This window comes from Tursiops truncatus, chromosome 4 (assembly GCF_011762595.2).
Source record: "Tursiops truncatus isolate mTurTru1 chromosome 4, mTurTru1.mat.Y, whole genome shotgun sequence".
NCBI lineage: Eukaryota > Metazoa > Chordata > Mammalia > Artiodactyla > Delphinidae > Tursiops > Tursiops truncatus.
The window spans coordinates 73,807,469-73,820,634 of record NC_047037.1 but is presented as its reverse complement, the minus strand read 5'-3'; the positions used below and the strand labels follow the sequence as shown (position 1 = coordinate 73,820,634).

The window sequence follows — 13,166 nt, the reverse complement described above, 5'->3', positions numbered from 1 at the left end:
TGGTGGCCCATGGGATGACCTGGGAAGAGTCTCTCTTAGACAGGGCAGGCTCACACACATACTGCTCTGTTCACTCAAGACACGTATTGTTTTCTTCAGAAATTCCTGTCCCAAACTAACCCACTGGTCCCCCGTACTCTGCAGGAAGGCATAAAAGCTCTATAGACTGTGGGACTGGTGATGCAGCCTGCCTAGATGCCTAGTTTTCTTTCTGTACATTTTCATTTTATATCTTCCTTCCCTATTCCTGGGTGTTTCCGTTTCATCATCTGAAAAACTATGTCCAAAGTTTTTCTCATTACCAGATTAGAAACCATATGTTTAACTTCCTTGGTATGTACTGCTCTATGAACGCTTAAGAGCTTCCTTAATACTATTACTTTCCAGTAGATCAGATCAGGGCTATATTCCACCCTCCTCTGGATCTCTGCCCACACAGAACAGGGCTGTTAACACCCCTCACCCGGCCTCCACACTTCACCTGACCCCACGTTCCAATCTCCCATTCATCTCAGGGTCAGCAGGCCCCCAGATTCAGGCCATCAGCCTCCCTCACTCCCTCCAGGTGTACCTTGTAGAGCATATAATGGTTCTTCGTCACTGCAAAGATGAGGTTGATGTTGTTTTCTGCCAATTTCTCTCCAAGCAAGGCAAGGGATGGATAGTCCTAGGGCCAAGGCAAAAGGCAAGGTTGTAACACTTCTCCCAGGCTGACACACGAGCACGTGGCTCCAACGTGTGCTCAGTAACTCATCACTTGCCACGATAAGCACCTTCCCCTGGCAGCGCCTTAATAAACACGCCCCATCAGCAGCTCCTTACTGAGAAACTGTGGGGGAGATTCTCCAGGAAAGGACCCTCTGGCACCTACGAAACTAGACTCACTCCTCCTACCCCTCCAACCCAGAATAGAGAAGTGGTGAGTGGAGGTTTCCCACACTTGGTCCGTGTTTCCATCCCTTCAGCAGGAATGGGGCAGAGGGGGGAAGTCCCCAAAAGGAGAGCCACCACGTCCGACCACCTACCGTCAACACCTGTTATCTTCCCTCTCTTCCCTAAGACTGATCTTCCTGATCTCCTTGTCCTATTTTTCCTTTTCCTGTGCCCAGTATTGGGCCTGCCAATGTCCCCTACAGGCTCTGCTCAGTCCTCTCATGGCTCAGAACGGGCAGAAGAGGCTGCTGACATTTGGACTAAAAGTTGGGCTATGGCGGGGGAGGGGTGCAGAGCAAGAAGGGAGGGAGGACACCTCGAGGCAGCTCAGCAACGTCCGGAAGGACTTTTAAGGGCTGATGATGGACGCTGGGGTCCTCATCGGTGAGCTCTACAGTTATCAGGTTGTACAGTTACGAGTTCTTTTTCAGACTCCATTACTCTTGACCACCTCTTAAAACTGGGAGAAAACAGGCTAGTCCAGGAAGAATGAGAAAGAATTTCTCTCTAGCCAAACACCAGAATGGGCTTGGGAAGGAAGAGGGTGTAGATTTGGGGAGGAAACAACTGTACAGCAAGTGTGGAAAAATCTTAATTGTTGGCTCTGGTTGATAGTTAGGTAGAGTCCACTTCACTGGCCTAGCATATGTTTGAAATTCTGCCTAAGTTCTGTTTAATCACATGGTCCCAGTGACAGGCTCCTGGGAATGGAAGGTCCTTGGGGCTTCTCCTCCCGTGTAGGACACCTGCCGCCCCACCCCTGACACGGATGGAACTCAGGGCATCAGGAAACCCATTTCTAGAAGTCAGGAAGTCTTGTCTTTGCTGGTCTTGCCCCATAACTTCTATCCCAGTTTTGGCTCTGCTGGAACACAGTCCTCTCCCTCGTGCAAAATCACCTCTCCCCTTTGAGATCCATCCTGTCTCGCCAGGTCACCTCTTCCCTCGACTAAACACTCCCATGTGGGGGCACAAAAGCACAAAGCTACAGAAATCCCTGAGAAATGGTCTAAGTTAATGACGAGGAGAAGTTCTAGAAGCCCAGTTGAAGAAGATGGAGTAGAGACCCAGTCCCAAGAATGGGGTGGAGAGTCGGTGAGTAGAGGTCCAGAGGAAGGTGGCAAAGGCCGGCGAGGTCTCGGACCATAGGCGGGGCGGCGGGAGCGGTGCTGGGGTTCCCTGTCCTCACCATCTGGTTGGAGGCAGTGTACTCGTTGTCCTCATTCAGGTGGCACTGGCCGTCGTGAGGCTGCACCAGGCCCCCCAGCTTTCCGTCCAGCGCGATGTGGGGCACGTCGTCCGTTGTGAACACCAGCAGGTGCAGCGCGTCCTTTCGCCAGCCGATCTTCTCCTGAGGGACAGATGGGTGTTAGGCCTTCCTGGCTGCCACCCGAGACTGCCCTGGGGGAGCCTGCCCCTCCCTGCTCGACTCTGTACCTGACAGCCACTCCCCTTGGACGCCTCCCTTTTAGCCTCCCCTATAGTTCCTTCCACAGAGCAGCCTTTAGTAGCCCCCCAACCTCCCTTCAACACACTCGGCTGGCTGCCCTTGTCTAAGATGACTGGTAAGTGATCACTTCAGTCCCCCAAGTAGACACGAATCACTCACAACAGAGTGTTCTAATGACCGACAGACAGATCTGTCTTTGGAGGATTTGAGAAAACCGGCCATCTTTCTGGTAGAAGTAAACCACTCCAATCACGAACTGAACTAGTCTGGTAGTTAAGGTCAATCAGACTCGCTCTTTTCTCCCTTTACTGCTTCACTGTATGCAATGTATCCACTCTTCAGACAGAGGCACGGCTCAATACGAGCTACCTTGCAAGGGAAGGACTCTATTTTTCATATTTAGACACCGTGGCCCCGATACTACACAAAAACACTCCCAGTCATTACTAGTAGGAGCAGCTAGACCCTGATACAGGGCAACAAAAACTGGGATAGGGTTGCCTTCATACCAGTAGTGAAAGAGCATCCCAAAATACGTGGGTAGCAGGATGAATACAGGAAGGGTTTAAACACCGCTGGGTTATCTACACATGTACACTTGACACTGAAATAGGAGACTGGATTCACAGACTTTACAAGTTAAAAGCTATCACCTTATGGCAGATAAGGGATTGAGGGTATCATCCTCTCTTTCTTATCGCCACAACGATGGATAAAACAGCCTTCAAGAGGTATGATATTTTCTCATTTGCTCCGAAAGCAGCGTGGAAATAAGTCACAAAGAGTCAGCGTAACACAAGGAAGAAAAGGCAGTTTGAAAAGAAGCCAGGGAGGACTGAAAGCCAGGAGGCCAGCTGTGAGCAAAGAATTCACCTTTGGGGAATCAGTTTCCCAGACTCTCAACGTTCATCCAACAGACAATTACTGACTTCCTACCACATGCAGTCCCCATGGAAGGCACTGGGTCTAAGAAACAGCCTGTTCCAGACCTCAAAAAGCTTGCAGTCAAGTGGAAACACAGCTTTAACGTATCACAATAAGCATGCTTTTTAACATCTTTATTGGAGTATAGTTGCTCTACAATGGTGTGTTAGTTTCTGCTTTACAACAAAGGGAATCAGCTATACATATACATATGTCCCCACATCTCTTCCCTCTTGCGTCTCCCTCCCTCCCACCCTCCCTATCCCACCCCTCTAGGTGGTCACAAGCCACCGAGCTGATCTCCCTGTGCTATGCGGCTGCTTCTGAGAAAACCATAATTCAAAAAGAGTCATGTACCAAAATGTTCACTGCAGCTCTGTTTACAATAGTCAGGACATGGAAGCAACCTAAGGGTCCATCGACAGATGAATGGATAAAGAAGATGTGGCACATATATACAATGGAATATTACTTAGCCATAAATACACTTTTAACGGAAACCCGGGGAGGAGGAGAGAAGGCTTCCCAGGGCAGAGGAAATGTCAGCTGAGCTGAAGGTGAAGAGGACCCTTCAAGGAAACTGGAAGAAGAAATGACAGAGGAGGCAGAAGTTGGGGTGGGGAGTGGGTTGCTCTAGGTGCTGGTAAAGGCACAATGACCAGGCCGGGCACGTTTTCAGAACCCAGAGGAAGCAACCTAGAAGGTCCCTAACACAGATGCATTCTAAGCTGTGACAAAACTAATCTACGGTATTAGAAGTGGAGATGAGTGTGTTCTCTTGGAGGCAGGACTGGGTGTCTTGAGAGGGGGTGTTAATAACTGGAATATATGGAAAGACAATGAAAACTCATCAAACAATTTTGAAAAACAACAACGAAGCTGGGGGATTCATTATCTAAGGCCAAGACTTATTATAAAGCTACAATAAGTGAGACTGTGTGGTACTGACAAAAGGATAGACACATAGACCAGTGGAACAGGATAGAAACCAGAAATAGACCCACACATACGGTCAATTCGATAGAAGGTATTGGAATAATTAGACATCCATATGAAAAAAAAATGAACCTCAACCCACAGCTCTCACTGTATACAAAAATGAACTCAAAGTGGATCACAGACCTAAAACTATAAAACGTCTGAAGGAAACAAAGAAGAAAAGCTTTGTGACCTTGGTAGAGGCAAAGATTTCTTAGATGATTCACAGGATAAAATTTTGATGAATTAGACTCTGTCAAATTAAAAACATCTGCTCTGGGCTTCCCTGGTGGCGCAGTGGTTGAGAATCTGCCTGCCAATGCAGGGGACATGGGTTCGAGCCCGGTCTGGGAGGATCCCACGTGCCGTGGAGCAGCTGGGCCCGTGAGCCACAACTACTGAGCCTGTACGTCTGGAGCCTGTGCTCCGCAACAAGAGAGGCCGTGATAGTGAGAGGCCAGTGCACTGCGATGAAGAGCGGCCCCCGCTTGCCACAACTAGAGAAAGCCCTCGCACAGAAACGAAGACCCAACACAGCCATAAATAAATAAAGTGGAAGCCTGTCTACAACAAACATTAAAATACAAGAAATACGAGCTTTCTTTAAAAAAAAAAAAAAAAATAAAAACATCTGCTCTTGAAAGATACCACTGAGAAAACGAAATGACAAGACACAGATCGGGAGAAAATGTTTGCAAAAAATAAAAATCTGACAAAGGACTTGTATCCAGAATGTATAAAGAACTCTCATAGGCCAATAACAACACAAACAACTGAACTTTAAAAGCTAGAGACTTGAAGAGACATTTTACCAAAGAAGAGATATGGATGGAAATAAGCACATGAAAGGATCGTCAACAACATTAGTCATTAAGAAAGTGCACAGGGCTTCCCTGCTGGCGCAGTGGTTAAGAATCCACCTGCCAATGCAGGAGACACGGGTTCAAGCCCTGGTTCGGGAAGATCCCACATGCCACGGAGCAACTAAGCCTGTGCGCCAGAGCTACTGAGCCTGTGCTCTAGAGCCCACGGGCCACAACTACTGAGCCCACGCGCCACATCCACTGAAGCCCCCGCGCTCCAGAGCCCACGCTCCGCAACAAGAGAAGCCACTGCAATGAGAAGCCCGCGCACGGCAACGAAGAGTAGCCCCTGCTCACCGCAACGAGAGAAAGCCCGCGCACAGCAATGAAGACCCAACGCAGCCAAAAATAATTAATTAATTAAAAAGACAAGAAAAGGTGCACATTACATTCACAATGAGATGCCATTAGATAGCTATGCCAATGGCAAAAAAAAAAAAAAAAAACAGCCCTGAAAATACCAAGTGCTGGAAAGAATGTGGAACAATCACAACTCTCATAAATTGCTAGTGAGAATACAAAATGTTTTGGCAACTCTGGAAACCAGTTTGGCATATTCTTATAAAGTTAAATATACAATGACCATCAACTCAGCAATCCCACTCTTGGTATTTATCCACGAGAAATGAAAGCTTATGCTCACATAAAAACTACTATGCAAATATTTATATAACAGCAATTCGTGATCACCAAAATTTAGAAACAACCCAAATGTCCATCAGGTGGTGAATACACAGACAAACGGTAGTACATCTCTACAATGGAATACTACTCAGCAAGAAAGAGGAACAGACTGCTGATACACACAACTCGGATGAATCTCCAAAGCACTAGGTTAAGTGAAAAAAGCCTGACTCAAAAGGCAACTTACTGCCTAACTCCATTCAGAAGATATTCACGGAAAGACAAAAATAGAGGGACAGAAAACAGATTGGTGGTTGCCAAAGGCTGACTGCAAAGGGAGAAGTCAATAACAGACGGGTATTGGGCAACTTTCTGAGGTGACAGAAATTACCTCTATCTTTTTTTTTCATTTCTTTTCTTCATCTATATGTTAATTGTCGGGGTGGCTCTAAGTTGTTATACCTAAAAAGGGTGAATTTTACTCTATGTAAATCATCCCTCAATACACCTCACTTTAAAAAACGCTTAAAGAAGTATATACATCTTTTGACTCGATGATTCTACCGCAGGAGACTCTATCTGCAAGAAGTATTCTGAAGTACGCACGGCAGTATTTTTACTAATAGTGACAAAACAGGAAAGAGGTGACTACCCTACCAGAATACGGGAACGGTTAAGTAAACCGAGATCTCTCCTTTCCACCATTAGAAATTATGTTCATAAAAAGTATGAAATTATATGTAAACATGTATAATATAAAGTGAAAAACAAAGAATACAGTACTGTAATTACAGTGTGATTACAAACTATGGAAGAAACAGGCATCACTCTCCACTAAAAAGAGAACAGAGGCTGAAACGAAATATACCATAATGATGTTGGGATTGAGATTAGAGGCAGTATCTTTTTTTTTTCCCAAACTATCTTTAATAAGTGCTACTTTTAAAAGACTAGGCTTTGAATGCTGGCTCTGTCATTTAACTTTTTCAGCCTCCTTTTCTTCCACGCCAGCTTCTCAAGGGGCATGCAGGAACCTAAGGAGGGTGACAGCAAGCAGATAGAATAACGTGGAACTTGGAAACTTGAAAGTGGGCATGGGAGCTTTTTGTCACTACCAACTACCTGTGTAGCTTTGACCACAATTATTTAACACTCAAAGTTTTTTCTTGTTAGTAAGACAGGAATGATAATACTTAACATTTATTGTTCACCTCCACTATTCCATCACATCTTCACTGCAACCCTTATGAAGGAGGTAATACATTGTCAACTTGCAGATGAGGACACCGGTGTTCAGAGACATTAAGTCACTAGCCCAAGGTCACTGAACCAGTAAGGACCAGAGAAGTCAGATTCAGAGGACCTGCCTCTTATCCGCAAAGCTAACTACCCAATCACATAGGGAGAGCCGAGCGTGTGTAATCATTGAGATAGTTCATCAAAGTACTTGGCAAGCTCTCAACTAACGACTGCTGATCCAGGATAAATGTTTGTTGAATTGGAATATTGCATCTGAAACAGAAATAGCTCCACAAATGAAGAGTAGCATGGCTTAATAATATTAATTCTGTCTTCTCCGAAGTGGACTCTTGTTATGTAAGTGACGTTAACAAACTTGGCCCAGAGGTCGGGCTGCACAGAATGAGATGCTTATTCATTCACTCAGCCTTTTGGGCTTGGAGATTTTACAAGCACTGACTCCACAGAGAATTTACAATAGAACTAATTTTCCTACTGTCTGCTTGGACTATCTTGAAGTCTTAAGTTCTGTATCCACGTTTGGGGCAGAGATCAGTAGTGGGAAAGTGGCTTTTTCTTTTTTTAAAGGAGTAACTACAGAATGGAGTGTGGCATGGGGGCCAGCATACGAGAGCTTTGGCACAGACGAGGCTGAGTTCAAGGGTTTGTTTTTTGAGACCCTAAGTCAGTCACTTCATCTCTCTCAGCCTCAGTTTCTTCCTCTGTAAAATGAAGATAATCCTACTTCGCAGGGTTGATCCTAGGTTAAGAAGTATTTAGTACATAAGACACACTAAAAAAGGGGTCTATAGTTACTACTCTCAGACTAGTAATAACTTTTACATTCCTTCTCGTCTCCTTTTGCTTCTTGATGTGTGAGGCTCCACGGTCACTACAGGGACCATGAAGGCTTACACACCGAAAAGTTTAAAAGCCTTGTATTAATTAAAACCACAGTGAGATTCTACCACACACCTAATAGAATGGCTAAAAATTAAAAAGACTTGGCCACATCAAACACTGGGGGAGATGTGGAGGAAACGGAACTGGCGGACACTGCCCATACGGTTCTAAAATGATACATGTACTTTGCAAAACAGTTTAGCAATTTCTTAAAAAGTTAAACACCTACCATATGACCCAGCCCTCCCACTCTTAGGGACTGACCCATGAGAAATAAAAGCCTACGACCACACAAAGGCTTGAACACATTTATAATAGGCTCCATTTATAATAGGCAAAAACTACCAAATATCCAAAACAAGCCAGATACCCATCTACAGGTGGATGAATAAACTGTGGTGTATCCACACAAGGGAATACCACTCAGTAACAAAAGAAGCGATCACTCCTTAGCACAGATGACACTCAACAGCACACATGAATCTCAGAACAGTTGTTCTGAGTGAAATAAGCCAGGCCAAAAAGAGTATACACTGGATTTCTGAAGTTTTAACGAACGCAAACTCATGTGTAGTGACAGAAAGCAAAGTAGTGGCTGCCTGGGGAAAGGGGGCAGGAGACGCAGGAGGGAGAAATGACAAAGGAGCACAAATACTCTTTTTGCGGGGGAGAAGGATATATGTTCGTCATCTTGATTACGGTGAATATATATCTCACGGGTATGTATAAATGTCAATATTTGTCAAATTGTACACGTTCAATATGTGTAGTTTATTATACATCGATCATACCTCAGTAAAGTTTTTTTCAATAAAGGCTTGGTGTGCTCAGAAAGTCATTCAAATATAGTAAATTAGATGACCAGACTGAATGTCATACTGTGCTGGGAATACCAGTTATGCATATTCCTTTGTTCGGTGGCAGTGCCACAAAGCAGCTGGGAGTGTGGGCTCGGATGAACGGCAGAATCAGTTCATGCCCACGTCTTCCCTCGGCTTGTCTTTATGACATTGGGCATGTTAATCAATCTTTCCCAGTCCCAGCTTCTCAGCGATAAGATAGAGATAATAGGGCTTCCCTGGGGGGCAGTGGTGGAGAGTCCGCCTGCCGATGCAGGGGACACGGGTTTGTGCCCCGGTCCAGGAAGATCCCACATGCCGGGGAGCGGCTGGGCCCGTGAGCCATGGCCGCTGAGCCTGCGCATCTGGAGCCTGTGCTCCGCAACGGGAGAGGCCACAGCAGTGAGAGGCCCGCGTACCGCAAAAAAAAAAAAAAAGATAGAGGGCAGAATAGGGTTGTTGAGAGGATTAATAGGGTTGTTGAGAGGATTAAACAAAGTGATACACAAAGAGCACACCCGCTCCTCAGTACCTGCAGGCAGTAAACAGTCAAGAACCGACAGTGATTGTCCTCAGTATTTCCATGGAGCCGAAAATCTGTGACTTAAATCCAGAAACACATGATCTTATTTTTGGATTGTAGGGTTACGGGTGATGTTTATTTCCTTTCTGCTCTCTGCATTTTCTAAATTTTTAGATTGAATGTATTCTCTTTTTATACAAAACTATTTTAAGAGGAAAAAAAGACAGACTGATTTGTTTAGCTAAACTTTTCTCCAAGTCTCTGGGTAAAAACAAGATTTTTAAAAGCCAATCTCCTAAACATGACAGAGGTCAGCCCTCAGATGAAAATGTCACGGAGTGGGCGGGACGGAAAGGCGCTGGACTCCGAAGCCAGAAATCCAGCATCTGGCCGAGCCTGCAGTGTACCTGCCTCCTCTTCAGTCAAATCTGCATCAAACCCACCACAAGGTCTGTTCCAGCTGTCCAACTCCCAGTTCCCACGTGCTCAGGTGAGCCGCGGACACAGGTCACAGGACTCGCCTCGTCTGTTCCAGGCGCTCAGTGTCTGTTCTGCAGCCCTAGTATGCCTCTCCGTCATAAATAAACAGGCATCCGCATACCCCTGGCCTCTCCTCTGGTCTTAATGCTCTCAGGGAAGAAATGCTCTCCCTCCCCAAGGAAACGCAGCCCCCAAATCCCACCCTCTCTGGAGCACCGTTCCATCCGTCAATTTCCTCTGCGTCCTTTCCTTGTGCCTGAAGATATGCTCACGACCCACTCTAATAAACACTCTGTTTTTGACCCAACATCTCTCATCACCTGCTAGTCGTAGAGGCAGACTGGCTGCCTCTATTTCCTCTCCCCAGCTCCATAGAACCCGACTTCTCCACACGCCCCTACCGTCTCTCTCACCGGCGGCTCCCAGTCACCCGCCTCCTGCCCCCACACGCACAGTGGTTCTCTGCCCCAGCTGCATGGAAGGTCCTCAAGGGACCTTCAACTATGCTAACGCCCGGCGGTTCGGATGTGACCTGCAGCCCAGCCACGGGGTCTTCTAAAGCTCCTGGGTGAGCCTACTGTGGCGCCAACGTTGAGAACCTCGAAGCTCACGCTGAGGTCCTGCCGCCAGCCCCGCAGCCATCCTCTGGCCTTGCCCTCCGGCCTCTCTGCTGCCGACCAGGGCCTCCTTCAAGCCCTCCTGCCCTTGGCTTCCTGGACACCGCACCGTCCGATGCCCCGTCCCCTACGGCTGCTAGCAGATTCCACCTCCTCTCCCGGCACTGGATGAGGTCAAAGATAACACTGTCCCTGAGGAGATTTACCCGAGTTCATGCATCTGCTTGGACAGCTCGCAATTAATTACCTCTCCCACTTGACCTCCTTCCTAAGCTTTAGTCCCAGGTCTGGACCAAAGCCAGACACGTCTGCCGTCACCCAAAACTCAACTTCTCCAAAGCTGATGCACCGTCTTCCCCTCCAGGCTTCCCCACTGCTGACAAAGGGACCATCAAATGTTTTATCTAGAAAACTCAGAATTATCTTTTTCATCCTACTTCCCTGGTCCCACCGCAACACCCGTCCAGTCTCGAACTGTCCATTCTGTCTTATAGTCCACTCCGTGGCCTGTGTTGAGACAGAGCCTTTGGGCAATGCTACACGTTTTACCCTCCTTTTCCTAAGCCCACGCTGGGTGAGCAGGCGAGGCCCAAGGCCCACCCCTCTCCCAGCCACCAGCCTGCCTTCTGCCACCCGAGGGTGATGTGTTCTGTGACCTACGTTTACTCCAGCTGTTCCAGGCGAATCACACACATGCACAGGAGACCATGCTATGTGAAAAGCAGCCATCCACAGACTCTGGACACACGTGTCAGAAGTAATGAGTGGTGGGAGGAGCTGCCGCCAAGCCCAGAACCTCTGACTCCGTCCACTCCCAGGAGGCAAACCCTCTGGTTTTGTACGGGCCACCAGTCCAATCTGTGCTGGGGCCAGAGATGACTTTCTCCAGTTGGAAGCTCAGTGGAGAACTTACCAAACTCTGCTCTGTCCTCAGAAAGCAGCAGAGATCTGGAGCTGAGAGAAGACAGGAAGGGATGTAGAGGCCAGAATAACAAAGAGCACTGCACCTGGCACATACTTGGCACTCGGTGAGGAATGAGTAGTAAGTGGATACGTGAACAAGATCAGGGTTGGGTAACAAGAAAACCTCCCTCACAATGTCCAGAAGTCTTCAATCACATCACTCCCAATTCCACCAACTATTTAATATGCTTTGCAATCCAACAGACATCTTCTTTTAATCATATAAATACGGGAAGCAGTAAGGGGCTAACTTAAGTGAAAAATATTTCATCAGATCACCTGTCATGCACTGAGATCTGAGAAAAGTAATGGGAATTGCAGAAAGGGTGGCAGCAGGGCCATGGAGATCATCCAACACAAACTGCAGAAGGGTGGAGGAGGGGAGAGGGGCCAGGTCAGTCAGTGGGATGGTTATTGGAGGCCCTGGGCAGCCAGGCCTGGAAGTCAGCCTGGGGAACCTGGGATCCTGAAATGGCAAAGAGAGAACAGTAGTACATGAAAAGGGGAAGCAGAATGGAAGTGGAAGGCCAGGCCTTACAACCTCTGAGAAAATAAATACAAACTGGATCCTCCCAAGAGTGAAGACAGACTTGCTGGCTTGTTCCCCTCCAACATGTGGCCCCAGAGACAGTGAAATAATGGCTAGGGAGTAAGGATGTCATTTCTCTGTTTGAGGATATGAAGCTCTGGCCTGTGCGGCAATTTGGTTTCTGGGTTGGAACGAGTCACACGCAAGGGGCTACACGGTCTGACAAAGAGGAAGGTCACTCAAAGGCCTCCGTCCTCCCCCGCCCACCTCCACACTGTCCCTGGGTGCCCTTGAGCTGCCCCACCGGACCTGGATGTTTACCCACTTGGCAAGGTGGCTCCGTGGGGAAGCCATCGGGAGTGGAAAGCTTTTCTGGGCGCCAGCTCCAGGCACGCTGAGCTTGGCACACAGAAGGGGGTGCACGGCAGAGTTCACGGTCACGCAGCTTAAGAGGGTGCAGTGAGGACCAGACAGGCTAGAAGGAGCCACTGTAGAACAAAAGCACCAGTGGGTTACTGGGCAGAAAAGCTGCCTCAGAGGAAATAAGTAGCCCCTGAAGTTTGGAAAGAACCTCCGAGGTTGGCTCATCCACGTTCCACCCGTGCAGGGCTCTTTCATCCGGCACCTCCCCCGCATGGGCCTGGGGTCCCCACTCAGACTCACCGCCGCATCTGGCAGCCTGCTCCACAGCTGAGCAGAGGTCTTCCCTAGAAATTTCTCCCTTGCCTTGAACTCAAACCTGCTTCCCTGTGGCTACCCCAGCTCATCCCCTGGAACAGCCCTCTTCTGTAGTGATGTCTGAGGTCAGGTAACACGCTTCTTCCTGTGGTGTCTCTCGTCTTGGTCCACCTTTAACCACTCCTCAGAGGTGTGGTTTCTAGCCCCGGCACCAGCCACTCACCCCTCCCTGCTCTCTAGCGTCTGCCTTAAACACAGCCCCAGAGGCACACGCAGGTCCCTCGATGCGGTCTGGCTGCAGAGGAAGGCAGGGCTGGGGCTGCGGCCTGCGGGCCCTGTAGCGCACGGCCCGTGTTTGGCAGCCGAATCTTCCGACAGGCTCACAGAAGCCTGTGGGTCCCAATACCCACGTCCTAGTGACTTGCTTACACACAGGGACCACGGCAGAGCATGACGAGTGTGAGAGAGAGGCTCACGGATGCCCGTGGGGAGGGTGCACGGGAGGGCCGGAACACCGATTCCTGGGAATCTGAGAAGAGCTGACGCCCCACCCAGCGACCTTAGAGGACACGGGCGGTGGGGCCCACCCGAATACAGCCTGGCTTGCTTGTTCTGAGACAAGG

The 13,166-nt window shown here is 48.2% G+C and overlaps 1 protein-coding gene across 1 annotated transcript in view; it reads right to left on the bottom strand.

Annotated features, from left to right (window-relative positions):
- Positions 1 to 502: 502 nt before the first annotated feature.
- Positions 503 to 13,166, bottom strand: part of LOC117312160 (integrin beta-5-like) — a 53,472-nt gene continuing 40,808 nt past the window's right edge. Inside the window, exons 5-6 of the mRNA XM_073804126.1 lie at positions 2,123 to 2,284; positions 503 to 667 (exon numbers count right to left, since the gene is read on the bottom strand). Of these exons, the coding sequence (XP_073660227.1) occupies positions 518 to 667; positions 2,123 to 2,284 (312 nt within the window). The 3' untranslated portion in view covers positions 503 to 517. The remainder of the gene's footprint in view (positions 668 to 2,122; positions 2,285 to 13,166) is intronic.